Genomic DNA, 27,665 nt, shown 5'->3' with positions numbered 1-27,665 from the left:
GTTTTTCTATAAAGTTAGAAGCCGGAAAGGTTGGTTAGCCGTTAGCGTGAATAGGATATTTTGAGAATCCCCTGTGGGTGGGGACAGCAGGGAGGCTTGGCCTGCTTTGATTTACAAAAAACAAAAACATAAAAAAAAAAAAAAAAAAGAAAAAAGAGAAAATACAAAAACTGGGGGAGGGGGGGGGGAAAGAACAAACTCCCGTCTTCTTAATTTTGATTCGTGTCCTTTTTTCATTTCATGTATTTTAAATAGCTCACCCTCGATAGAGTTCCCAACCTAAAAGACCAGATTTAAAGCACTCAGTAGTTCAAATGGAAAACCACGTACGTAACGAGCGGGACTGGGGTCAACTCCTTTTTTTTTTTTTCCAAGTCCTTGAAATTCTGTGGCGGCCTCAGGCCGGCGGGATCCCTTTCCTCAGGAGCCTGGATGGTTTCCCTTCGGGTTGCGTGGCTCAAGGTTGGTGACCAGCACCTGCTCTCGGGTACACCCCAGAATATTTAATTCCTTTAGCGGGTGTTTTGAGAATTCCATCCGGCCCCTCGGAATGCATGCACTGAAAGTATGCTTTTTTTTTTTAACAGGTGTATTTCTCTTGAGTTCTGTCCTATCCCATCTATGCACTTTGGGTTTGTAGCAGTGACAAGGTTTGGTAAATAGCTGAGGACTTTGTTACAAACCATGAATGTCTTGTGCTCACTCTGGTATGCAAGAAACAAGGAGGTGCTTTAAGAATAACTTCAGTTATATTGTGGTTTTTTTGGTTTTACTGCCTTTTTTTTTTTTTTGTTCCCCCCAAAGAGTTGCAGGTACAGTGGGGTCTGGTTCCACAGTGCAAACTCTGAGCAAGTGTGCTTCTCTCCAGAGATGGTTTTAATTCTGTGATAATTTAATTACATAAAAGTTCTCATTAACATTTTACCTCTTTGTTAATAGCAAGAAACTGCTGTCTGCTAGGGACTTTTCAGGTACAGTACGACGGGCATTACATGAGGTTTCTCGTTTTATAGGCATCTGGATTCAAGTGTTTTTAGCATCTTGGAGAAGTATTAAAAGTACTCTGAGATGCTGAGGTTGGAGCTGTTGTTCCTGTGATTCTAGGAGGAAGCAGTTTGCTTTTTTTTCAAAGAGCTTGCTTCATTTTCTCTTACGCTTTCTTCCCGCTCGTTGGGCGCTTTTCTCCAGCTGTTTTGGCCGCTGATACGGGCATTTCGGAGGGAAGAAGGGATCCAAATCCCTGTTGTTTTGTTTAACAACCGAAAGGATGTTGCAGCTAGCTTCGAAACCGAAGTGTAAACCTGACTGTATCTATTTACAGACCCCAAAAATGTAGTCTTGCACTTAAACCCGGAATGTAGTCTTGCACTTAGCCGTGTTTTCGGAGACTGGGGCGGTGTAAAGGCGACGCTGCTTCGTCCAGTCGATCCTCCGCTGTATTCCTTGGGCGATGGATACAGGGACAGGTTGATTTCTGTTCCAACTTGCACAAGGCAAAAAATGGGATTCAAAATGTGGAGTAGTACATGAAGGAGGAAGTGCCTTGAATGTATTTTATGGGCACAGCAGTTGGGAAGCGTGGCTGTGCTTGCTCGGGCTTCACTGCCACAAAAATACGGATTTTTGTCGTGCCGCTGTACCGACCCACTCCTCAGAGAGTGCTTTGGTTTAAGTGGGATTTGATTTCCTTTATCCAACTGGAATGAGCAGGCACAGTATCCCAGGCATTGCAGTGAACTGCGAACTTGAATGTGGCAGCATATCTTGAAAACAGATTTTGTTTTTTTTTTTTAGCTACTTTTCATTCTAAATGGAAACTCAAAAGCCTCATTTAATGCTCTTAAATGTTTGAGGGTAAACCCCAAGATTTGTGGGTTGTTGTCCTTCAGTGTGAATGTAATAGACTTGGCAGAATTCAGCTGTTCATCTTACTATTAACAACGAGGATTTTTCGAAATGACACCGGTAACGCAAGCGACTATTTGTTTTAAAAGATTCAGCCTATTTACCACGTGTTGCAAAGAATGTCTGTTTTAATTCTGGCGGGCGTCTGTTGCGTGCCAGCGGGTAACCTGCTAACTCACCCAAAGTGCTGCTGGCATGTAGAGTGGGTTTTCTCTTTGCATCTGACATGAGTCACTGTTTTGAAGGAAAAAAAACTTGAACTGCTGGGAATTCGAATCTGCCCAAAATCCAAAAAAAAAAAAAAAAAAAAAAAGCACTAACATCTTTTTTGTGTTCAACACTTAAACTTGCTGAGAACAGCGTTCGTTCCGCTGATACGCAGCAGGCGCCTGTTTTTAAAATCCATAAAACTTGGGGTCAACGTAGCTTGTCAAAGCAAACTCGGTGTGGGAACCCTTTTGGAAAGAGCATCCTAGGTGCACTTCCGTTTTTCCTTGTAAAATAGTGGTTATACCCGCCACGGGCTTTTATGAGTCAAAATTGTGCTGCGCTGGAGGGTGAGGAGGAGCAGGCGAGGCTGTTTGACTCCAGGTTTTCTGGTTCCTTATTTGATGGAGTACCTGCTTCTTTAAATCTGGTTTATTTGTGGTTGCTGCTCTGTTTTGTAAGCAAGGATTTTAACACCCTTTGAGGGTTCTTAATGTCAAAACATAGTTGACTGGCAACATTTTTTTTTTTTTAATTTTTTTTTTTTGCCAGCACTTATGTTCACGTGCTGCCATCAAGGCCGGCGCAGCCCGGCCGGCTGTGCTTTTCTCTTAGGCTCCAAAGTTACACCGTTGGAGTAACTGTCCACTAAAAGTTGTCTTGGCCAGGGCTGAAGGCGAGTAGAAGTCCGTGTGTGTAGAGCAAACCAGCTGTAGCAGACTCGAGCTGTCCCGTTGGGTTCGGCATTCCGTTGCTGGAGCGAGAGCTCGGTGTTTCTCCTGGCGTTGCGTGCAGCCGATGTTCCTGTGTTTCATGAGTTTGTGGAATTAGCGTGGAAAAAGGACAGCCTTTTCCTGAATCATTTCACAGTTGTGCTTTATGCTTTGGGGGAAAGAACCTCAAATGACTCATACTTTTGTTTAAGATTTTAGTTGTTTTGGGTTTGTTGGTTTTTTGGTTTTTTTTTTTTTAATTGGAAACTTTATGCAACTTCCTTGGCCGCCGGCCAGTGGCTTTTGTTTGCTCCCGTCTGGTGTACGGTCTGTTCGCTGGGACCGCGGCGCAAACACTGAGGTTACCCTCAACTCCAGAGGTTTCAGGCTCCTGGCTTGCAAGTACCAACCCATCCTTGTAGGCATCGGAGAGAGAGAGAAGGGCATTACGTGCCAGGCAGACAAATCCCCCCCTCCTCTGTCTCCCTCTCTCTTTTTCTCCTCTTTATGAGGATGTTAAAGGATGGAAATGTTTTGGTGACCGCTTGCTCAGCCCCCTGTGGAGGGCGGAGAAGAGAGTTTTGGATTTCTTGCATTGGTTGAGGAACCAGCTGGTTGATGGTAACCGAGGTGAAAGGCCTGAAGTATTAACGGCGAGGAGGAGCAAATGGAAATTGTGAAGACAGGCTCAAAAACTCTGAGGACTCAGGGAAAAACAGCTTGGAAAATCATAGTTCCTGGCTTTAAGCAAAACAGTGTTGAGGGCAGTGCTCCTGGGGAGTCTGCTGTGTGCCTGTTGAGCAGAAACAAGAGTGGAAATAACTATTGCCGTGTGACTATAGAGCTTTTGGGGTTCTTTCCCCTTTGTGTCCCCCCCCTTTTTTTAATTACTTTCTGCAGATAGCACCGAAGGACAGATATTCCAATGATTTCTAAACTGAATTTGTCTTAGGCTTAAAGTAGACCGTATGGTTCAGAGAATGGTTAATTGAATATTCAACTTCATGCAGTTTTGATTGTGTGGAAATGATGGATGAGAAATATTACTTGCATAGTGACAATTTTAAATTATATTAGGTGTGTCTTTGATTTGACCTTTTCTTTAACATTGGAGTTGTCTGCTGTTAGATCACGCAGTGAAATGAGAACAGAGGAGAAACGTGTAACACTACATTACGTGGTTTTGTTGATAAGTTGCCTTCAGGAAATCCTTTTTGAGGAAAGTCAACCGAATTATCGATGATTCCGTTGGTTTTTCTCGTGGTTGATTGACTGTTTCGATGTTTCCCATTAACTGTTACTGGAAGTTGAATAATCATCAGTACTGTAAGCCTAGTTTAACCTTGGTCCAAAAAAGAAGCCCTGCACTACTTGTTATGCATCTATACATAGAAGGTGACTTCATTTCAAGGTTTCGTGCCCGTGGATGGTATTGGTGCTTTTTGAAGTCCGAGTAGAACATTCAGAAAGGCCTTGTAGCTCTTTATGTTCATCTGTATGACATAGGGAGGGGAAAAAAAAAAAATCTGTTGTATACATTTGTATTGAAATAACATTTTCTTTCCTCCTGCAAGCAACGCTGGTGGACTGCAGAAGGCAACCGCATGGGATATCAAGCTCTAATGGACCTTTGGGAAGAGAAGCTGTGGCTTATGTGGAATTTACATGGGCCTCTTGATGGAAGAAAGCTTATCTGTTTAGTATTTGTGCATTTTACTAAAATGGCAGCTTTAAAAAAAAAAAAAGTTGTGTATCTGCTATTGTGATGCCAATGCCCGTGTTTTAAGTGGAAAAAAAAAAAAAATGACCTCTTTGCTTTGTGCTGTGTACACAAGATTGCTGGAAAAGTAAAGGAATACCCTTTTTATGGCTCACACAGCTTGAGAGTAGCTGTCACTCAAACATGCGCTCACAGTTGAGCTGATTTTGTTTCATTCTAAATAAATTGTTTCTTTTGAGGAAAATGGTTTTTCTGCCTGGAAGTGAATTGACGACAAACGTTTGACCCCTTTGTTTGCGGCGGAGGGGTTACTTGCTGCTGCTGCTCAGTGTTTGAGCTGATAGTTGGCGGGTCTTGAGCAAGAAGCAGGGAGAACCGACACTTTTCGCGTTGACCAGCCTGTTGTACCAAATCTGAAGAAAAATCTAGTTGATTGTCTTGCCGTGGCACCTCCTCCCGTTGTTTGCGGTGAAAAAGGGGGTCACTTGCTGCTTTACTCCTCATCTTGACGGGGAAGCGGTGCTGATGCTGGCATGCAAGAAGCAGGGAAGCACCACCCTGCGTCTCAGAACCGTGTCCAAGTCTGGGGCTTCGCTGGTTCGAAGAGCTGGAGTTCCTGAATTTTAAGTTTTCTGATTTCTTTTGTTCACCCAACACGTTTGGCTTTAGTTGTGATTCTTTTTTGGTTTTAATTTTGAAGAAAAAAAAAAAAAAAAGTTTGAGATTGCTTTGAATCTTGCACGTTAAACCTTGGCACCAAATTGCCAAAAGAAAAAGAGAAATGAGTCCTTAAAAAGCGTTTAAGCGATGTTAATAAAGCCTTTCCTGCCCTACGCGAGGCGCTCCTCCATCTCCAGGGGCTTCTCAGCACTTAGTGCTGAACGGATGAAGAGTTCCTGGGAGCTAGAGTCGGTAATTTAAAAACCTTTGCGTTGGTGTCCCAGTGCCTTATTTTGACCGGTTTTGAAGCAAACGGTTCCACACGCCTCGGATGTGCATGCACCCTGATCGCGTCCCAGGTCCGGCTGCATGTTCCCTTGCAGTCGCCTCGCTGGGTAGTACAGATGGTGAGAGGAAAAAAAAAAAAAAAAAAATAATCGGAGGCAGCCTGAAAAAATGTTGTGTGCTGTAGTTGCTGCGTTCTCCTGTACTGGGGGCTCCTGAGCTGTGGAAGGCGGTTCCGGTGCAGGAGTACAACTCCGTGTTGGCTGCGGGAGACTTCGGGGACGTCAAGAGGAAGGTGACACTGCTGCATCGTTGGCTCCAGAAACCTCTCGTGTCGTGCTTGCCGCTCCGTTAGAGTTAACGTGACGCGCGGATGGAGACGCCTTGAGATGCAACCTCGTCCCGATGGCCCTGCCGTGCTTTGTCCCGTGGATAACGACCCTAGTGCTGTCCTGCGGCCGGGCAGGAGCATCGCTAGGCTGCCCAGAGGATGCCGTGGTGGTGCTCTGCGAGGTGCCTGCTCCTGGGGCAAAGAGCCGTGTAAACCCCTCCAACAGGTAAGGGGGTTTGCGAGGTTGAGTTGAATTGTCATGTGAAAGAAGATGATTTTGTTATTTGCCTGTTTTTGGGGTTTTTTTTTTGTATTTCTTGGTTCTCCAGTCTACTAACTTTGACTATTGTGTTCGCTTCGGTCAACGTGCTGCTCCCGTCTCATCTTGAGATGCCGCGTGGGTCAGGCTATGGGTTTGCAGCTTGGTGATCTAGAGCTGTGGTTTCTGACTTTGTGAGCTGCTTGAATTAACACTGCTTTAACCCAGAATGTTATTTGTAATTTGTGTACGTTGACATGGAAGGCCAAGCCGATGATGAGGCAAAGCTCTGTGTGTGTTTATGGGATGCTGGTGTGGGCATTTAAATTAAGCTGTTTATTGTAAATGGGAACAATTGTAGATATTGCTGGTAACGAGGGGAGGGAGGCGGGGAGGGGAGACTCATGAGATGCCTTTTCTTCCAGAAGTTGGTGTTAAAATAGTTAAAATTAATATTTTTGCAATGTATTTCGTGTTCTGTTGAGATGCAACCTCTGAGTCAGGTACGATTTGGTGTACCAAAGGCTCGGGGCTGGTGGTGATAACGGGAGGTACGTCCCAGCCTCTTTAACTCCTGTGGCTGATGCCAACAGGAGACGGGTGATCTGGTAGCGTCACCCACATAAAGGAGGTGTTTTGGAGAAGCTGCCCAGCTGCTCGGGTGACTGGGCATGCGTTTCAGGGCTCGGGCACTCTCCTGCTTCTTGGGGGTGCTTTGACTTGTTGCGTTACGGCAAACGGGGCCGGCGGTGGCTGTTCCAGAAGAGGTCTGCCTCGGATTTCACTGCGTGTGTTTAACCAGGAGGTTGTTCCCTGTCTCCTTTACGTTACGTACTTATTCCGGAGACGTGGAGGTGTCGTGGGATGTGGTGTGGGATGATTCTCCTATGGTTGCTGTGCGATAGCGAGTGGGTTTTTGTGTGCTGGGTCTGCCCCTCTGCCTTCTGAATTGGGTAGGGGGATGCTTCAGCTGCCAGGTAAAGCCAGGCTTTTGTTAAAACTAGTCTCTTCGAAGGGTTAAGTGCTCTATATGCATCATATTAATTTGGCTAATGAGACTTCTGGGGAAAGTGGATTTATAAAGAGAACCATTTAATTAACTGCACTGCAGTAGAAAGCGATGCAAGCGGATTAGACGGGGAACCGGTTATTTGAATTCACACTCGTTTTTAGAGTTGTGCTTTTACCAGCCACAGCAGAATTACTGAGTGAGTTTAAAACATCAGATGGCCCAGATTCTGCTCTCCGCTAATAACGAGCTTGTGTTCGCCTCGTGCTGCTGGTTTACTGTCGAATGGCAAATGCTCTTTGAGGATACGCTCTCACCATGTGTCCTGGTTTTTGGAGCGAGTCGTTGGCAGAAAGGCCAGGGAGAGGAGTGGAAAGTATGTTGGGCTGATGGCTTTGTCATTCCCGTTGTGTCTCCTTCGGTTATTGTCTAGTAGCTGCGTGCCTGAGTTAAATTAGAGCTGGCTTGAGAACGGGGTGAAGGAAACTCTTAAGGCAGAGTAAGCTGCTGAAGGACTCGGTGTGATGGGTTACTCGGGGCCGATTAACAGGAGCCTGCTGGTGTTCATCCTATTTGTCCGTGTGCTGATGGAGTTGAGGTGCTTCTAGCAGGAGCAGAGGACGTGTACGTGGTGGCACAAAGGTCTGCTGTTTTGTTAATCCGTTGTATCCCACTGCAGGGATGCATTCATTAAATGGAGTTGAAGAATCGAGGTATGGATGCGGTCAAACGTGAGGGTGATGCTGTGGGTTAACGAGTTGCCACCTCCCAGCCCTGCTCCTGAGCACATGATTTTGGGTTTGAGCTCATGTGTGTTGTCCCGGGATCAGGATGGGTTGTGTGTGCACGTGGTTGGCTTCCACAGATGAGCGGATGAGCCATAGGTTAATTGTGGGTAATGGACATTTCATCTACTTATCTCCCTGCTTGACCTTCATACCTGGTGCTGCAATTGGATCTGAAGATCGGTCTGTAGATTTTTAGCTATCTTCAGTATTTCCTGTCCCCAGATCCAGTGATAGGTCAGGCTGACTTTTAGCAACACGTACAACTTAATCCTGTGTCCTGCCCTGAACTGGCAGTTTTCCCTGTAATTTCTGCCGTTTGTAGCAAGTGAGCTCCTAGATCCTTCAGTCTGTGTCTCCTTTCATGTGCTAGTGCTGCGTTTCAGGCCTGTAAAATGAGACATTTTAGGTGTTTCTCAGGACACACGTAGGGTGCAGGAGGATTTGTAGTTAAGGGAAGCCAACGAGGTCTCATGAGGGTTGTATTCAGCTCTTGTTGCTGTTCAAGGGTGGTTGTCCTGTGGGCCATGGTGGTGTTTGAAGCCCACTTGGCCAAGGGACTGGTTTTGGGCGTTGTGTGTAGTGTCAGCAGGCCAGGCTTGGGTGCTTCAGCCCTGAACCCAGCACCGCTGCCCGCCTGGGCAAAGGTTCGGGGCAGGATGAGTGTGTGAACCAGCCAAGGCTTGCGGGATGGCCCGGCGAGGACGGGAACGTTGTTTCTCGTGCTTCTTCTCTTGGGTGGATGGATACAAGACTTCGTGTTCCACATCTGCCAGGCCAGCTTTCTTCTCCTGCGCTGAGCCGTATCGGCATAGACATGTTCTGGGCTGTTGGACAGCTTTTAACAAACACCTTTGCTCTTCCTCATGGTGCTCAGACTTGTGTCCCAGCAGCAGGTTGAGGCTGGGAGAGCCTGGAACCAGATACACCAACCAGCCTTATCTCAGCCAGCTTGGCCGTAGCTCCCTTTTCCTGCTTGACCAAAGGTTTGAGGGGTTGGAGATCAATTTTCTTGGCATTATATTAGTCGTTGGGGTGGTGTAAAGACACCCGCTGCCTCTCCCAAGCCAGAGTGCAAGCCTTGCCCCATCTCGCCCACGTGAGAAATATCTGTAGGGGAAAGTTCTGCAAAGTTCAGCGGTGACTTAGGAGGCAAAGTCTGTATCGCTTTGGAAAAGGAGACTTTGACCCATAAATTACTTCTGAAACTGCCCGTGAGCAAGAGTTCCCATCTCCTTAGTGGTTACTGCAGGCTTGGGAGCTTTTCCATGAGGATCTCTTAGCTAAAGCTAAAACTTCTGTTTTTTTCAAACATCTGTTTTAATTTAGTTTTTTCTTTTCATTAGAATAGCTGATTGATTCCCATCGACTTCAATGAAAATAGTTCTGCCACCTTTAAAGACGTTTTTTTTGTTGCTTTTTAAAACTCCCCGCCTCCTGCCGAGGCTTTCATCTCCCTGGAAGTGAAAACTTTTTAATTCAGGCTTTGCCGAATTTCAGCCTAACGACGCTCTGCGTCGCAAACACGGCTGGTCCCAGAGACCCGGCTGCGGGACGTGTTCCAGGCAGGGAGGGAAACAAGCACAAAAAAAAGCCAAAAAGCCGAGTGTTCCTCTTATCAGTGTGTGTAAGGGCAAGTAAACAGCCGAAACCGCACGCGGTGTCTGCCAAGGAAGCGGGTGAAGGAAGGACAGCCGTGTTTCCTGTTGCTGGAAGGCCGTGGTGTCATATCCTCACCCAGCTATTTTCAATTCCTTTTCACTTTCTTCCTGTGGCTTAAGGGAAAAGCAGAAACCTCAGGAGCGTTGGTAGGTGGAGCACCTCGTCTGGGGTGTATCACTGCCCGAAAACCAGAGCTGTGGCTGCCGCAGCCTGAAAGAGCTTTTTATTCTCCTGCAAAATCTGAATTATGTAGATTTTTTTTTTTTTGTCCCATCCGTGGTTAATGAGTGTCCTGCAAAGCCGGTGTTTCCTGCTGTATCGCCATAGGTGAGAATCTTGCAGTGGTTTTGTGTGTAAAGCAGCCGAGGTGCCAAGAAAGGGTCAACGTGAGATCCCAGGTGATGGGTTAAACCCAGAACTTCTCGCCCCTCGCCCTGGTCTCAGGCCTGCAAGCGGGCGCGTGGTGCCCGTTCGGCTCTTCGAGCTCACCCAGAGCTCGTGGATGTTGGAGAAACATCTGGAATGACTCCAGCTCATCCTTTGGAGGGGATTTTATTGTGACGTTTTATTATGTGATAAATACCAGGATCGAATCTCCCTGTATTTAGTGCCGGGGTTGATCAGTCGTTGGCACCTGAGAGGCGCAGTGGGAAAGTGCCAGCCTTGGTTATTAGTAGATTTTTATTTTTTTTTTTATTGAGAAGAGAGGCTGACCATGGAGAGCACGAGCAGGGAGAAGAGGTTAAGTTGTGTGCCGAGGAATGGCTAAATCCTTGTCTTAAAATCTCCCACCCTGAATTTTAGTGACCCGGAGCAGGTTCGCACCCGTACGGAACGAGGGAGGGGAACCAGAGCTGCCAGCCGGGGCCCTGCGAGCTGTACCATGACTCTGGAAAATAATAATATCAAATAAGACTCTATAAAATAAGAACATCAAATAATTCCAGCGTGACTTAAGGACTCGTGCCGTGTGCTTTTTGGTGCTGTCTCAGATTGTACCGGCTGCCGTAGCTTTTTCTATACCTGAGCTGAGTCTGAGCAGCTTTTTCTCCTGCCGTGTGCCCAATCGGTTGAAGCCAGGATTAAGATCCAGCAGGTGCCCACCTCGTAAATCAGTCCTGCCGACATACCCGGCACGGGCACTGGAAGTATTCTTTTCTGTGATGCCTTTCCCAACCTGCCTCTCTTTTTATTTTTATTTTCCTGAACTACTTCGAACAGCAAGTTTTAATCCATTTGCTCTCATCAAAGTCTCTTTAGATGACTCTGTAGCAGTTAGACATCATTCCCACCCAAAGACAGAGGAGAGCTGACGTGATAGAATCATAGAATCATAGAATGGTTAGGGCTGGAAGGCACCTTCAAAGGTCATCTAGTCCAACCCCCCTGCAAGGAACAGGGATATCTCCAACTAGATCAGGTTGCTCAGGGCCTCATCCAACCGGGCCTTGAACGTCTCCAGGGATGGAGCATCAACCACCTCTCTGGGCAACCTGTTCCAGTGTTCTACCACTCTCATAGTAAAAAATTTTTTCCTAATATCCAACCTGAACCTACCTCCCTCTATTTTAAAACCATTACCCCTTGTCCTATCACAACAGGCCCTCCTGAACAGCCTCTCCCCATCTTTCCTGTAGGCCCCCTTGAGGTACTGGAAGACCGCTATAAGGTCACCCCGGAGCCTCCTCTTCTCCAGGCTGAACAGCCCCAACTCTTTCAGCCTGTCCTCATAGGAAAGGTGCTCCAGCCCTCTTATCATCTTCGTGGCCCTCCTCTGGACCCTCTCCAACTGGTCCATGTCCTTCTTATGTTGGGGGCTCCAGAACTGGACGCAGTACTCCAAGTGAGGTCTCACAAGGGCAGAGTAGAGGGGGAGAATCACCTCCCTCGACCTGCTGGCCACACTCCTCTTGATGCAGCCCAGGACGCGGTTGGCCTTATGGGCCGCAAGAGCACATTGCCGGCTCATATTGAGCTTCTCGTCCACCAGTACTCCCAAGTCCTTCTCCTCAGGGCTGCTCTCGATCCAATCACCACCCAGTCTGTATTTATGCCTGGGATTGCCACGACCATGATGTTGACATGCCACGTTTCTCTGAAGGTGGAAACTTCAAACTTCACTTAAAAAAAATCACTCTGAACCCCATCTTTACTGACAAGCACGGTGCTGGGTCCCAATGGGTGGCAGAGGGTGACTGGGCTGCTCTGGGCAGGGCTGAGATGGCAGCGAGGTCCCAGTGCTCTGGTTTTGGTGGGAGCTCTAGCTCCCGGAGCTGCCTTCCAGGATTATAGCTGGGAATAAATCACTGAGTAATGACAAAAAAGAGGCATTTTTCCCCCACTGTATCTCCCAGGAAGGATGGTCGCCTTGCAGCCAAGTTGTTAGGATGAAATGAAGCCTAATCCTTAACTGCAGCAGCGTGTGCTGCCGTGTCGTGGAGAAGCCAAGTCCATCTTTTCTTCTCCCTTTCTTAATTTTGCAGTGACAGAATTAGTCAGGCTCACAGCCCCTTGTCCATTGATACTCAGAAAACTTTAGATAAAGAAGTTAGAGGTTTGTTTTGAAGGCATCTGGAGGAGAAACCTTCTGCACCAGGTTTCTGTTGGGATCTGGTGAAGTTTGGAGGCTGGTTGTTGTAAAAACCTTTGGTCGCTTGGGTGCTTGGCCAGCGAGCTCCGGCAGCCCCGTGTCACCGCGTCTTCTGGAGAGAGCTTTTGGGTTGGTTCCTCTGCCCCGTCTTCCTGCTGAGAATTTGGGGAAGGTTTTCTAACCGAGGAATCTTTGGTAAAATGCTTCTGGATCTGATGTCTCATCACATTGAAAGCCCAGCACACCCTGTCGTAGCACGTTACCCCGGGCGTGAAGGATGGACTCGGGGCAGGAAGATGTTCCACTGAGTGACCCAAGTGCTGAGTTTGTCGTTAATTTTACAAGTGGTTGTTGTTTGTTTGTTTTTTTTTTTTTTAATTTATCACAAGTTAAATTGTTTTCTCAGGAAGGTCTCTAGTAAGTCGTTAGCAATTTCTTTCCAATACAGAGCCAGTGCAGGGGTGATGCTCGAGGGCTACACGTGGCTTGGAAAGCACAAGGGAATCCAGTCCTTTGCCGCTGGGCTGCCACCTTCCCAGGACCAGATGGGGAGGACTGGGCAGGGCACCGCACTTAAGCAAAGCATTTTCCATGCAAAAAATCATTTTAAGCCATTGCTGCTCGTTTTCTCTAACCTGGAAATGGGCGGTTGGGTAAGGGAATAGGCACGAAGGGGATTTGCTAATCAACCAAAACGATGACAGCTTTTTCAACTGGTTTGTGCCCCAGCAAACCCTGCTTTTGCAGTTATCCAAACGATGCTCTTTGTTATGCAAAACTGGCTTTGTGAAGTTATTTTGCAAGATGACTTCAATGGGATGGAAAAATCTTCCTGCGGGCAGATGTTCCCATCCTCGTTGCTGTTTGTTTCTCTAATGCATGTGTTTGCAAGTAAATAAATGGCTTTTAGCTTTCAGAGCTGCAGGGAGAGCTAAAACATCTGTTCTGTTCTTGCCTTCTCAGCGAAAGGTGTGAGAGGAGAGAAGCGTATCTGACCACCGGAGCTTCTCCTGAGCCTGCTCGGCCGCAAAGATGAAGGCTTTTGAAGACTCTTCTCCCACCTCCCACCCCGATGGTAGGGCTGTGCCGGGCAGCTGGGAGGAGTTTCTCATTACAGGGACTGGTTTTCTCAACCTCTTTTGATAGATAAGAGGTAATTGAAGCTAGAGGGAGGTACTTGGCCCCTGCAGGATTATTTTGGGGGCAGATAAAGGCTGGTGGTGCCCACCTGTGGGGTAGGGTGCTGTGGAAAATGAGAGCTCCTGAGCTGTTTGCTCCTTTGCAGAAGGAAGGAGAGGGTACAAGCACTCGGGAGACCCGTTTTTCTAAATAAGGGTAAGGAATTGGTGGCATGTGTTACTCTGGAGAGGACTGGGGAGGACTCTCCTCCCTAAAACCAGGAGGTTTTGAAGGGAGTCCGTTCGTCAGAGCAGGTGGGATGGGAGGTGAGGACACTGCAAGTTGTTTCTCGGTGGCAAAAGAAGGGAAAACGTAGCAGGGCTTGTGCTGAAAGGAGGGTGGTGTTGAGCAGAGTGGCTTTATTTGCAGGGAGAGAAGGAGATTGGAGAAGGGAATAGGTGCTGGAAATGGCGCAGAGCGAGCGCAGCGGGGCGAGGACGTGGTGTGTTGGCTCCTCTTTGTCCCCACGTTGCTTTGATCACTGGGGCTGACACTGTTAACAGCGAAAAGCACTACTGAGCTCAGATATGTGTTAGATGCACAATAAGAGAGGCTTTTTTGGAAGCTTTTGGATTGGAAAACCTGAAGCCAAGTGCTCCTAGTAGTTGCTGTTACCGCAGCAAGCCAGTGCTGCTGGTGTGCTTTGATTTGTTCAGTAGGAGAGCGATGAGCTGTAATGTTTCAAGAGGTGAAAACTCAGATTTGCAAATGAAAACTTTGTCCCTGCTCCGAAGGGCTCGGCTGAAGGCTTAGGGCAGGGCTGGCTTGAGCCAAATTACACGGTACCCGCTCGTCCCTCTTAAACTCCCAGTGCCTTAAATGCTTCTTAAGTAGTCGTCTTATCCTTAAAGCCCTTTTGCTCAGAAAAGGACCCTCTAGTGATCCTGTCGTGGATACGGGTATGAACTGGTACATCCGAGTCGTGCACCGCGTTTGAGGCAGTGCTTAAGGTGTAAAAGGACAATTTCAGAAGCATTTGTTGCCCGTGGATTCCTGCAGGAGTTGGGAGAAGCTGTGAATCAGCATATGGAAAATTAACCACTTTGTAGCACTGATATTCCCCATCTACTGAAGATTCAAGGGGAAATTTTTCCCTCATTTAAGCATGCCTGGTTTCTCTGGCATTGTGTAACTGCTGAATTTGGCCCGTTATCTGCAAGGGAACTTTCTTGCCTGTGGCAATGTTTTAGCTCCTTAATACCACTGTGATGTTCTGTAGCTTTTTATTAAATATAGACTGCTTAATTTCGTGGATGAAATAATCCATTTGACAGTTTAAAGGAATGTGTCTGTGCGGGAAACAACTCTCTTGTTGGTTTAGTATTAAAAAAAAAAAGAAGGGAATGGGGAGGAAAAAAAAAAAAAGCCAGTGGCTGGGCTGGTTGCATGTAAAGCCCTTACGATATCCCAGATCCATGTAATGATTCCAAATATCTGGTGATAATGCAAAAAAATTGCAACCTCATTATTGGGAAAAAGTCAAAGCAGCTGTGTTCCCTGTTGCCCATTGGAATTAAATCTATAGGATGCTGGTTGAGCACAGGCTCAGTGTTGCTGCCTGGGGCTGGAAGCTGCTTTCCTGTGTTCATGGAATCCCAGGGGGTCGCCGGATGATCGGGAGGGTGGGGAGAAGGGGAGAGGGGTCCGAGCGATGGGTATGATCTTGAAGTTTGCTGTATTGTGGTCCTGGCTTTAATTAGAATCGGTTTTGCTTCCAGGTCCTCTGCGCTGTGGCAAATCACACCGTGCCTGGGAGACCGAGCAGCCACGATGCAGCATCCTGCTCGATGGAAAAAGGGGGTTTTGTGGAGCGGCTGTTCTCTGTATCCTCATGGAAGTTTAATCCTTATCTCTCTATACCGTCTTTATCCTTGCGTCCCTCCCTGGGGCTAATTATTTGTATCTGAATAGAATAAGCTAAAAAATCTCCTGCTGTGCTTTGGCACTTTCGAGGTCCGTGGCTGCCTCATCCCGGGAGGTGAGTCAGCTTTGCTCCCTGGTGGTGGCTGGGAAAGCTGGAGGGGCGGCTCCGGGGCTCTGATACGGAGCTGACACCCCCAAACACCGCGGGGTTAAATCTGAGATACAGACAGACCCGTGTCCCCCCGGGCGTGCACTTTATTTTTTCCCATCAAATAACGCTTTACGTAACGTATTTCTCAGATGGCTTTAATCACACGTACAGGAGAAATACCTAAATACCCAAACTGTGAACCTGTCATCTGAAAATTCCTATTTTCATTTTTTGCTGCTGTTTTGTATTCCCCGGTACAGAAGGTCTGTGGGTCAGATCAGGATCCATCTGACCATCCTTTCAGATTTCCACCGTGGAGTGGCTTCAGCCAAGCGCGGGGCCGTCGTTCGGGTTGGCTTTTTTAAGTTTCCATTTCTGGGCCGAAGGCTCGAAGAAGAAGGAGAGAGGTGAGATGAGAGCACAGGCTCCAGCAAGGAGGAAGGAGCAGGCGTATGTCTGGGTGTAGTCGTACAGCCACCCTGCAGGAAAAAAAGGTTGTTATTAAAGCTGTTGGATTTTTTTTCTCTGAAAAAATCATTTTTGGGAGGTGGGCGGGAAGCAAAAGATGTGTGTTCTCGTTTAAGAATTCCTCAGATATTTTCTTTAAGTTATTTTAACTCTTTGGGCGCCCGCTGCCGTGCAGCAATTACAGGGACAATCAGGACTATTGCCATTGGTATAACAGGCAAATTTGTAGGTCATTCTTCCCAGAGCTAACTTCTGATCCTTGTAGTGGATGTGGATTTTAATTTGATTGAATTTAATCCCTGACTTTTTCCTTTCCCCCCCCCCACTCCTGTTTAAATAAATGGCACAAAAGCAGCTGCTGCAGCAGATGGAAGATCCCACTGGACGAATGGGATGACTTGCATGTGTTGGGGTTTGCAACATCTGGGCTGCAAACTCCAGCTTCTCCAGCCTTGCCTTCTTGTGAGCAGACCCAATTTAATGCAACCTGTCTGATATGAGAGATCCCAGGCCAGGAGCTTGAAGGGAACTCGCTTAAAAGTAGCTTTGCAGGCACTTAAAAGGAAAACCTGAATTCCATAAAGACTCAGGAATCTGGGAGGGGGCAGGTCGCCTTTTAAAATGACCTTGAAGTGTTTTGTTGAGTCATGGCGTATCATTTCATGTCCAGGTAATCATTTTAAAGGTGGATAATTCCTCTGTTTGAACCGAAAATGTGCGAAGCGATGGGAGTTGCTGCTGCGTGTAATAAAAACCTCAATATAGTCCCAAACGTGGCGTGGGATGGGGGGTGTCCCAGGGGGGTTAACAGCTGAGCTGGATCATAGAATCATAGAATGGTTAGGGCTGGAAGGGACCTTCAAAGGTCATCTAGTCCAACCCCCCTGCAAGGAACAGGGATATCTCCAACTAGATCAGGTTGCTCAGGGCCTCATCCAACCTGGCCTTGAACGTCTCCAGGGATGGAGCATCCACCACCTCTCTGGGCAACCTGTTCCAGTGTTCTACAACTCTCATGGTAAAAAATGTTTTCCTAATATCCAACCTGAATCTACCTCCCTCTATTTTAAAACCATTACCCCTTGTCCTATCACAACAGGCCCTCCTGAACAGCCTCTCCCCATCTTTCTTGTAGGCCCCCTTGAGGTACTGGAAGACCGCTATAAGGATCTGCCACTGGTGTAAAACTCCTCCGGTGACATCCGTGGATTTGCGTGATTTACACAAACAGCAGATCTGGCCCAAATTTGGGATTCTTTAAATGGGTTCTGGTTAGGAAAGGAAATAACATGGTCCCTGGAGATCCTGGTCTCGGCTGTGCAGCAGCGATGCTGCTGCTGTTACCGCGAGTGCCGGGAGCAGGGCAGGAACCGGTGCTGGGGAAATGTGGGGAGCTGTGACAAACCAGAGGTGCTGACGTTTTCCTTGCCACGGAGATTCACAGGGCTGCAGGGAGGTCTTCGGAAACAGAGGGAAGGCTGGAGGCTGCTTCGCTCTGCGCCGGTTTCGGTTTCTGTTGGCTCGTGCCTTTCTCCAGGGGAGTTCCAGCTCGGTTTCTTTTCTCAGGGATGTCGTGCGAGCCGTGGCGCAGGCGAGGATGGAGCTTGCTGTGGGAAAGGAGGGTCCCGTGGTGCTGGGCTTGGTGACGTGGGTGGCTGTCCCGTGACCCTGATGTTTTTGTGGAGCGGTTTATTCTCCAAGGTGGGATCTGGTTTTACTGTCTGAAAGTCTCTGGGGTTTGGACAGGAGAAGGGATGCTAACGTAGTCATTTGTGAGAGGTACAGCACCGAGTGCTCCAGCTGAGCTCTGATTTATTTAAAATATTTTGTAAAACATCCTTCAGGGTATTTCTTAATTTTTCTGGGTGTTTTTTGGTGCTGAAAGACCAGCATTGCCTCCTTGCTGGCCACACAGTGATCACTTTCCACTGCATAACACCCCAGCCTTTTAAAGCACCCATGGTGTCTGTGCCTCCACTCCCCATCCAAAAAAAAAAATCATTCCTGCTGCAGAAAGCTGAATTTAGAAGCTCATGGATTGCAAACTCCAGCAAAGCAGCAGTTTTGTAAGCAATGCTGGTAAATCCCTGGCACCTAAGCTGTCCAGAATAAGGACCCATGGCACGTACTCACGCTGCGAGCTGTGGTCAGGCTGGTTAAATTGTGCTGCTGATCCATAATCAGAAATGTTGTTTATTCCTGATGCCCTAAGTAGCAATAGCTAGTGTGAAAATGCAGGTAAAATTTAGGTGAAAGCATCTAAACGTTGTTAGATGGCTCCATCCTCTCCCCTTTCACCACCCAAATTTGCTGGGGCTGGAGTTTGTGTCCTGGTTGCTGGAATCTGTTTTGTAATCTGGAATGATATGGTTTGGTTTTTTCCTTTTGCAGTTCGAGTTACTGATTTGCACTGCTTAGAGAAATGAAATACACTCTTCTCTCCTTAGCTCGCTTGCAGCTTGCCAAAAGAATGGTTTGGTTTTGGCGGTTTTCCCGCGTGGCAGAAGCATCCAGCAGCGCTGGTGGATGAGGAGCTGTGAAGGAGCCTTCAAACTTTTCACCCTGGGCTTCGGTCGGGCCAGCTGCCCTCGGATTTAAGGGCTTTTAGTTAAACAGATTTGCAGGTAAGTCACCTTTTCATTGCATTGAGATTAGGCTTTGGTCTAGTATGCAAAATAAGCATTTTTTTTTTTTAACCTTTGCAGTTCTCGTTATTCCTCGACTTTCACCGCGTTCAAAATACTTGAGTTTTATAAAATTGTAATTCTAAAGTGAAGGTTTCGGGGAGGGCAGAGGTGCTAAACCCCAGGGTCTCACAGAGCCTTTAAATCCTGTTCTGTATTCTGCAAGGAGCAGAGGCTTTTGGACCCTTAGGGTTAATCAGCAGCTTCTGGCCACGTTCAGTTTTCCTGCTGAATACATCTGTGCTAGGAGAGAAAATTGCAGAATTTATCTTGGATCACAAACCCGGACCCTGAACTCTGAATCGTTTCCCTCTCACTCTCTCTACAGTGAGACAGATCAGCAGGAGTTTTGCTTCTTGGCTTCATGTGGCCTTTATTTATCCCACCAGTATTAAGACTGATGCCTGTGGGAGGCTTCCTGCAGAAAACCTGCTTGCTTTACGAAACGCAGCAGCGTTCCCGCGGTGAGCGGTTCCCGCTTTCAGAAAGCAAAAGGCTTCCACGAAGATGATGCGAGGGCTGGAGCACCTTTCCTATGAGGACAGGCTGAAAGAGTTGGGGCTGTTCAGCCTGGAGAAGAGGAGGCTCCGGGGTGACCTTATAGCGGTCTTCTAGTACCTCAAGGGGGCCTACAAGAAAGAGGGGGAGAGGCTGTTCAGGAGGGCCTGTTGTGATAGGACAAGAGGTAATGGTTTTAAAATAGACGGAGGTAGATTCAGGTTGGATATTGGGAAAAAATTTTTTACCAGGAGTTGTAGAACACTGGAACAGGTTGCCCAGAGAGGTGGTGGATGCTCCATCCCTGGAGACGTTCAAGGCCAGGTTGGATGAGGCCCTGAGCAACCTGATCTAGTTGGAGATATCCCTGTTCCTTGCAGGGGGGTTGGACTAGATGACCTTTGAAGGTCCCTTCCAGCCCTAACCATTCTATGATTCTACGATTCTATGATTCCCACGAGTGAAACCCCCCTGGGAGCGGCCGGAAGCGTAAGCGCTGCCTTCGCACGCGTGATGCGTGGCGGGGAGAGCACCGGATTATTTCCCTCTTTCCGTGCTGCCTGTTGCTCCGTCGGGGAATTTACTGTGCTGGTTGCACAGGGATTGCTTTCTGCTGGCCATACATTTTGCATCAGCAGGAGAGATCGTAGCTGATACGGGCGGCGCATCACCGTGAGAGCGCAGTGAAACGCTTTAGTCTCTCCAAATTGCATCCATATACTGAGTTTTCCCTAGAAATATTGGTTAGGGAAATCCATTATTTTTTTTTCCTGTGTGCTCGTGGTACAGCGGCGTTGCCAAAACTTTGCACGGAGCAGGTGTTTGCAGAATCCTTGGAGCAAAGTGCCCCTGCAGGCGTGGGGCAGGAGGCAAGACATGAAGGAGGAGTTGCCAGGTTCTGCTCCGTGCTCAGGGTGCGTTTGCTGGGTGAGGGACGGGACGTTATTCACTCTGATATTTGACCTTGACGCTTTTTCTAGTTTGTTTGCACCGTGGGGACCTGGGAAGAGCTTAGATCCTGTTTCCAGCTCTGAGGTATGGCTAAAGGGTCATCAGGGAAAGGAGAAGGTTTGTTCTGGCCAAGATGTTTGGAGGAGAACAAGTCCCTTGCTCGTAAGCAGAGACTAGAGACTCGCTTTTAAGTGCCAGATCCTCCCAAACTGCCTTGGTTTTCTGGCAGAGGGAGAAGAGGAAAGGCTTTTCAGCCTCCTTATCTTCGGGCCCAGCAGCTCTTGCAGCTGAGCTGTGGAATCTTCTTCAAAACAAGAGATTGCTGAGACTTCTCCTTACGGTTCAGTGCCTCTGCTTGGTGGGACTGCTGCAGAGCCCGTCCGTGCTTTCCCTCCCTCTCCGTGCCTCCCCGCCGGTCCCTCTGTTCCCAAAGTTTAGTGTTACAACGCTCTACTGGGGGCAAAATCCACAGTAACGTGGTCGTTACTCTTTTGCTGTGAGCAAGGTTAAAATGGGGGGGGGGAGGTTTAGCCTCCTTTTTTTCCTGGCAGCTTTTTTCCAAACTGCTACCTGGGCTTTGCAAATTCCTCAGCAAAATACTGCTGGTGTATAAAGATAAATTTCTGAAATATAGGTGGTTATTTGTTGTTGGTTTTTTTTTTTTTTTTTTCCACTTGGACCATCCTGGGATGCATCCAGAAAGACCATCCTGGGATGCATACGGGTAGGAGAGGGAAGCAGCAGCGTGTTTTCTCCCTGGATGCCTGCGGTGAGTGTGTCTCACGTGCAGCATGAGTTACCTGCGAGGGGAGGTCCGCCGACGGCTGCTATCCCGGCAAAGAAGGCAGCAAAGCCCAAGTAACTGTGGAGTTTTTCCAGCCCCACCAGATCCACCTGTTTGTAAACCCAAACGGATCGTTATTGGGTTTGTGTGAATGCACATGTGATTTTTTTTTTTCCCCCCCTTTTTTTTTTCTGGGGAGTTTCCTCTTCAGCTGCTTCAGTTTTGAAAGGACTTTGCACCTCTCGGTCTGATCCAGCCTGGGATCCGCTCGCCTCCTTAAGGCCAGCATGGAAATTACTGGGATGTGAGCTGCTTTTCTGCCTTCCAGCTGCTTGGGCATCTCCCAAAACTAGTAACTCCGCAAAGACTTTGAGGAAGGTGTTTCAAACTCTGAATTCCTTCCCAGAAAGAAGTGCCGAATTGTGGTGATGCCTCCCTGGCCGTAACCAGTCTGTGCACGTTACGGATAATTTTGGGATCAGGAGCAGATATGATCAACCCTCTGGTTTAGCATTAGTGAGAGGGGACTGGGATGAATCCATTCTTTTCCTGTAAGTAGGAGCAATCTCCTTTAGAAAGGAGGACGTGGAAGGCAATTAGCAGGGCAAGATCGTTAAAAATCAGCAATAAACTCCCAGTACTTCTGTTACATCCAGGCTGTGGATCCCAGGAAGTGGGTTGGAAAGGAGATTTGGGGCTTTCCAGTGGAGGGCAGAGCCTGCTCGTGCAGGTCTGCGACAGCCCGGGGTAATTCAGCTTTATGCAAAGATTTTCGGGTTATTTTAGAGTACTGATGGAAATGCCACATACTACGTATTATTTTTTTTTATTATTATTATTATTTCTTAATGAAATATCCTACTCACCAGCACAGGGAGAATCAGAGCCATGAACCCACCGCAGAACACAGCGAAGGCCACGGCATAGGTCATGAGGAACGGGAAGGTGGTGGCCAGAGGGCAGAGCAGGTTGGTGGTGCCAGCGAGGACAAGGTAAGCCACGTGGTAATGGTACTTCTTGGTCCAGTTCTGGTCGGCCACCCAGCCCGAGAGCAGCTGGCTGACCGTCTCTGTGATGCCTGGGGGGAAGAGGAGTTCACCAGAGCCTCAGAGAAGACTTTATTTTTGATTTTTATTTATTTTTTTTTTACTACTTTGCATCCCGGTTCCACCTGCTGCTCGCCGTAAGAACGTGACCGCAACGGGCTGAAGTGCCGGGGAGTTACAGGAAGGTGTTTTTAGGCTGTTGTAAAATTTATGCTTTTAATTTTTTTTTTCCCTTCTTTACCTCGCTGCCTGCTATTGCCAAGTGCCTGTGGGTGCACCAAAGTGGTCTGTAAAAATTCAATTAAGGGCTGTGCACTCAGCAGAAAACTCTGAAGTGCCCTTCAGTCAAAATTGGAAAGATGAAGCTTGCTGTTTGATCTCTTTTTCAAGACAGAGAAAAAGCAGAATATTAAGAAGAAATATGCTTATGAGACTTCAATTTTTATAAAGAGGCAAAGAAGGGCAGAAGCCCAGCATTTTTTGTGAAGGCTCAGCAAACTTGATACTTGCTTTTTTACATTTCTCCATATGTTTTTATGAACTGAAGATCAGGGGAGTGCTCCCTGACACCCTCCTTGCTGACCTCTGTGTCCCTCCCTCTCTTAATTTAAAATGTCAGATTAATTGCTGTGCTCTCCTTGTACATACCTTGACAGCAGATGTGATTTCTAAACATTATACAGCTGTGTAGAAGTAAAATTTATTTTTGCACAATAAAATATTTTCTGATGACTGAGGTTGGAGCCGCTTTTTTAACTCGATGTGACTTTAATGTTAATCTCTGCTTACAATCAGGCGTGGTTTTGTTTTTGGGGGATTGTGGGTCGTTGGTATTTTTGCCCTTTGGAGGTGAAGGTGCCAAATCCAAATAGGTAGATCCACCCTGCATTGATTTTTTTTTTCTCTCTCTGCCCACGTTTCTGGGTCAGACTGGAGGTCTTTGAATGCTGAGTGACTCTGGATTTCTGTGGCTTGTGGGTTTAAGCAAAGCAGGGGCCGTGGTGGGAAGGCTTTAGGAGGACAGATAGCACCTATGTCATCGGAAACTTGTCTTTGTTCGGGGTGGTGAGGATGGGGGATCATCTAGCTTAGGTTGAGAGAACCACCCACCATGTGAGAGCGACTTTATGCATGTACAGAAGGCGACGCTATATATACAGGAGAGGGGTAAGGGCTGTGAGCTAAACCTCTTCCATGAAGATTTATTCTAGGACATGGTTGGAACTATTTCTTGGCAAGATTCGTGTTGTGTTTCTTTCCTCTTTCGGTATCGTTGTGATTTTAAAATGGGTTCAAAAGACTCTTTTTTGCCTACCTGCCACTGAAACGAGGTAAGAGGCATCCATGCTGCTGATGTCCAGCGTCCTGGCTCTGGCTACCAGGTGGAAGATGGGCACGAAGTAGGCCAAGTGGCTGAACAAAAAAGACCACGTGAAAATGTAGAAGACGGGATCCTTCAGTGGCGAGAAGTCGAGGAGAGGCTCCGAATTTTCTTTTTTGGCCGGTGGAAGGGATTTGTGGCTTCCCGTGGCCTCGGTGGCTGTTTCTGGTGAGCAGCTGTCCACAGTGGGTTTCTCAAGCCCTTCCAAAGCCGACGTATTTACTGGACCAGAGACATCTCTGCCATGGGGCATCATGGCTCCCTCCGTGGTGGGAAGGTCTTGTGCACTGCCAAACTGTATTTCCCTGTGAGTGGTTTCATCTAAGCATCTATGGAGGGTTTCCAAATCCTTCTTTGTCGTTGAAGACCCACGGTCTTGATTTTTAGCAGAGGAACGTCGAGGCGGCTGCGTGCGGACAGGTCGCAGCAGCATGCTGGAAGGCACGAGGTTTAACATGATGCCTCCAAAAATCAGGAGAGTACCTGAGGGAAGACAGAGGATGGGGTTTTTTTTGGCGTGGGAAGGGAGGAGCAGTAGGAAATGACCTTTCTAGAAGAGGGTATAGTTTGTACTGAACATGGAGAAAGCTCTGTCCTAAGGAGAAGGGATCTTACAGGGGCTTTTATTGCTGCTTTTCTGGCTGCAAGTCCCTTTCGCTGTGATGCACGCAACGAATCCAGAGCTACCTCTGGAATTTGGGAGCTTGTTTTGTTTCCCCTCATTAGAAGTCCATGACATGTGATGGACCTTCAAGATGGCCTGAAACGGTGTAATAAAAGTAGAGATTTTCAGTTTTGGTTTTAGATCTCTGTTTTGACTCTGACTTGACTTTAATGACTGATTAAGTGTTTAATCATTAACGAGACATTCCCAAACTATCCTAGCAGAGGCAGAGTTGTCCCTCAGCGCATCCAGTTTTAATTTTTAACAAGATCCTCTCATCCTGCCCAGATATCCTCAGACACTCTTTTAATGCTGGTGAGTTTGGATAGATGGGAGATGCGCTCACCTTGCCAGCCGTAAAAATCAATGAGCAGTTGAGTGAACGGCGCAATTAGAAACGTCAGCCCCATCCCGGAGCGGGCGACGGCGTTGGAGAAAGCCAGCCGTGTCCTGCAGCGCTTGGCCGTCATCACCGCGGCCGCCTGGTAAAGGCAGCAGAAACCCATCCCTACGGGAAGGGGAGAAATGAGACCTCCATGCCCAAAAAGTGACCTCTTCGTACCGGGAGCTTTGGGAATTCAAAGTCATGCCATCCCAAGCTCGTTGTCCCCAGAGCAGAGCTGCTCTGTAGGGTTCACGGGCTGAAAGGGGGGGGGACTTTTGCTGTTGCAGTCAGTGGAGAATAAGATTTCATGCATGGTGGTTAGTGTCTTCATGGAATCATGGAATGGTTTAGGTTGGAAGGGACCTTAAAGTCATCTAGTTCCAACCCCCCTGCCATGGGCAGGGACACCTTCCCCTAGATCTGGGGGTTTCGAGGCTGTGTGCTTTTAGTAAGAGATTTTAAAAGGCCAGAGACCACGTTGGGTCTGGGGAAAAAAAAGCAAAATTAGTTGAGTCCAGCATGTTAAAATTGGCATTTTATGCTCCTGAGCGTGAAGCTCTGGGGTTTCACGCTAAAGGAGCTGCTTTTCCTCAGCGAATCTCTGCCCGACTGCGGCTCGCAGGCTGCTCACCCAGGAGGAGTCCCATGGAGACGCAGAGGAAGGGGACGCTGGTGGCCTGCGTGCTCAGCAGGCAGCCCCCTCCCACCAAGCCGGCCCCGATGATGGAGGTCGGCCGCTCGCCCAGCCTCCTGCAGACCACGGCCACGAGCGGGGCTGGAAGGGAAAGGAGGGAGAAATGTTGGGCTGAAGATGCCAAATGATGCTTTGCAGGGTGTGGGGCTTGTATGGGGGCCACTGCATCTGGTGGCCTGGCAAGCGGAGGGATGGGGGGACACGAGGAACTTGGGATGGGCTGATGTTCAGGAGAGCGGCCAAGAGACTGTGCCTCGTACCCTGGGAGCTCAGGGGATGGGGCAGGGGATGGAGTCAAAGCCCACACGTTCAGATGTCCCAAGCCTGCTTCTTCATGCACACCACGCTCAGCAGCCTGAATTATTCAGCTGCTGAGCAGCTGAGCTGCAATCATATTGGTGTTTGGCTTTGCTCTGAGCTTATGTAATCATGGAACCGTTTGGGTTGGAAGGGACCTCAAAGATCATCCAGTTCCAACCCCCCTGCCATGGGCAGGGACACCCTCCACTACACCAGGTTGCCCAAAGCCCCATCCAACCTGGCCTTGAACACTGCCAGGGATGGGGCAGCCACAACTTCTCTGGGAAACCTGCTCCAGTGTCTCACCACCCTCAGAGTGAAAAATTTCCTCCTTATATCTAATCTAAATCTCCCCTTTTCCAGTTTAAATCCATTGCCCCGTGTCCTGTCACTCCACACCCTTGTCCAAAGCCCCTCTCCAGCTTTCCTGTAGCCCCTTTAGGTATTGGAAGGTGCTGGAAGGTCTCCCTGGAGCCTTCTCTTCTCCAGGCTGAACAGCCCCAACTCTCCCAGCCTGTCTCCATAGCAGAGGTGCTCCAGCCGTCAGAGCATCTCTGTGGCTGCCTCTGGACCCGCTCCAGCAGCTCCATGTCCTTCTGATGTTGGGGACTCCAACAAACCTGCTGGAGTGAGATATCCTGATCCACATGATCCCCATCCTTGGACCATGCTCCTGCTAAGCACACGTGGGTACCAGCCGTGTCCGTCTGTGATGGACATCGGATCCGCAGAGCATCTGCAGGGCCCCTTATATGAAAGAAAATGGGCTTGAGGTTGAGGCGCTGCCCCAGTCCTTACGGATACCAGCTCACCTCCTAAGAAGCGCAGGGAAGACATGATGGAGCCGATCCAGCTGACTTGCTCGGAGGAGCCCCCCACCTCCTCTCGGAAAGCCACGAAAAAAATCCCAAAGGTCTTGAGCATCCCCATCACGAGTACGTTGACCTAAATCGGAAGCAGGTGGAGGTGAGATGCCACTGGGGGTCAGGCGGGGAGGGAAAGCTTTTCCTTCTTGGATAATTTGTTGAGTTTGGGGAAAAACAAACTTGGGACACGTGGTGTAGCGTGTGTTGGGGAACATCGACCGGGTGGGCCGGTGGTGGCCACGCTGCGGTTTATTAACAGACCCTCAAAAAACCTTCTGAGCAAACTGGCTTTTCCAAAGAAAAGCAACAAAATCACACTAGAGCTGGACTCTTGCAGGGTTTTTGGTTTGTTCTGTTGGTTTTTTTTCCTCTGTTAGCTGTTTTTTTTTAATACTAAAAGATAATCTAAATGGGTCTCAGCACTAGTGAAGGTCACTAGCAGTTGGTGAGGTGTGGAGTGGGGCTGGACATTGCTGGAATGGTTTCCCAGGGTTGTCCTGCCATGGGGCAAAGGACAGTTTGTGTCCTTAATTTTAACTCCCTCCCTCATCCCCGGAGACAGGTGGTTAATGATTGGCAGCGAGTTACTTTGGATGGAGCAGAAGTGGGGAAAGCTCTCCTAGCTGGGGGATGGCGTTGTCTTCCTCACTGATGGGAAGATGGTGGGTGCTATTAAAGCCTGTAGCACAGAGAATTAGTGCCTTTAAGTGGTGTTGAGATGCCTGGTCCTCCTGGGAGAGCAGACCCGAGCGTGTGTGCTGTCTGCACCCTGTGCTGGTCCTGCTGTTGGTCCCTGGGGACCCATCTTGGATCCGATCCTCTGCTGCCCCACGGCGGGATCTCGCCCATCCTGAAGGTACAAGACATCCCTTTGGGGGTTTGACACCCCAGTGATGGTGTGGATGAGTAGGGAAGAGTCATCTTAGCATCACCAGCTGCCTTTTGGCCCTGGGCTGCAGGTTGGGCACCTTCCTTTACATCAGCTGAGATGTTTTCAGGTGGCATTTCACGTGTGTCTTTGCTCAGCCTGCAGGGAAATGGGTGGTACCGCAAAGCACCGCGGGGTTTTGCCCTTAGCTCGGTGGGATCAGCCTGTCCCATCCTCATCTCCCATCTGAGTGAGACTGGAGAGTTTCCACCTGCCCCGGCCTCAGGAGGTTTGGGTGAGTTTGCTCTCTGCTTACCAAGAAGAAGTGGAACACCACTCCACACGCCCACCCTCCGTCCGTGCCGTCGGTGCCTGGGCTTTTCCCGGCTGCTGGAGCCTCTGGCCCTTCCTCCTCCCTTTTCCCTGGAAATGAGGATTTCAGGACACATGAATATCTCACTCAGCTGCTGTTTCAATTGACCTGCAAAACCTGCTCCTGTGGAAGCATCGCTGCCCTCGACCCTTCGGCTGCTTTGCTGTTCCCGAGGGAGGCACCAGTATTCCGTGTTCAACTCGCAAAAGCTTTTGAGGGCGGGTGCAGCTTTTCCCGACCTTTTTGCCAACAGATGCTAAGTTGCACGTTGTCGCTGCCTGCAAACAGGTTAACATCTTTTTTTTTCTCCTCCCCCCCGCCTCAAATTGCTGTGACCACTTGAGCTTTAAGGCATTTTCAGCGAGAAGCACCTCGCTGCCGCTT

General features: G+C 48.4%; 1 protein-coding gene across 1 annotated transcript; it reads right to left on the bottom strand.

Moving 5' to 3' along the window:
• Positions 1-15,643: 15,643 nt before the first annotated feature.
• On the bottom strand, positions 15,644-27,344 carry SLC16A4 (solute carrier family 16 member 4). The gene is made up of 8 exons (XM_086627356.1): positions 27,225-27,344; positions 25,987-26,119; positions 24,812-24,955; positions 24,142-24,303; positions 23,066-23,614; positions 21,571-21,782; positions 20,721-20,814; positions 15,644-15,798 (listed from the first exon to the last, which is right to left on the bottom strand). The coding sequence occupies exons 2-8, from the start codon at positions 26,102-26,104 to the stop codon at positions 15,644-15,646; spliced, it is 1,434 nt and encodes a 477-aa protein (XP_086483482.1). The 5' UTR covers positions 26,105-26,119; positions 27,225-27,344.
• Between the last annotated feature and the right edge of the window lie 321 nt (positions 27,345-27,665).

This window comes from Tauraco erythrolophus, chromosome 27, assembly GCF_009769465.1.
Source record: "Tauraco erythrolophus isolate bTauEry1 chromosome 27, bTauEry1.pri, whole genome shotgun sequence".
Lineage (NCBI taxonomy): Eukaryota > Metazoa > Chordata > Aves > Musophagiformes > Musophagidae > Tauraco > Tauraco erythrolophus.
This window is presented reverse-complemented; position numbering and strand designations above follow the sequence as displayed.

Bases quoted from the DNA above. Each gene is read 5' to 3' on its own strand.
- SLC16A4 (XM_086627356.1), bottom strand. From the start codon at position 26,104: ATGGGGATGCTCAAGACCTTTGGGATTTTTTTCGTGGCTTTCCGAGAG. The intron at 21,783-23,065 runs GTAGGCAAAAAA...TCTTCCCCCCAG, and splicing joins TTACCTCGTTTCAGTGGCAG to GCATCACAGAGACGGTCAGC. The intron at 20,815-21,570 runs GTGAGTAGGATA...GTTTACAAACAG, and splicing joins CTCTGATTCTCCCTGTGCTG to GTGGATCTGGTGGGGCTGGA.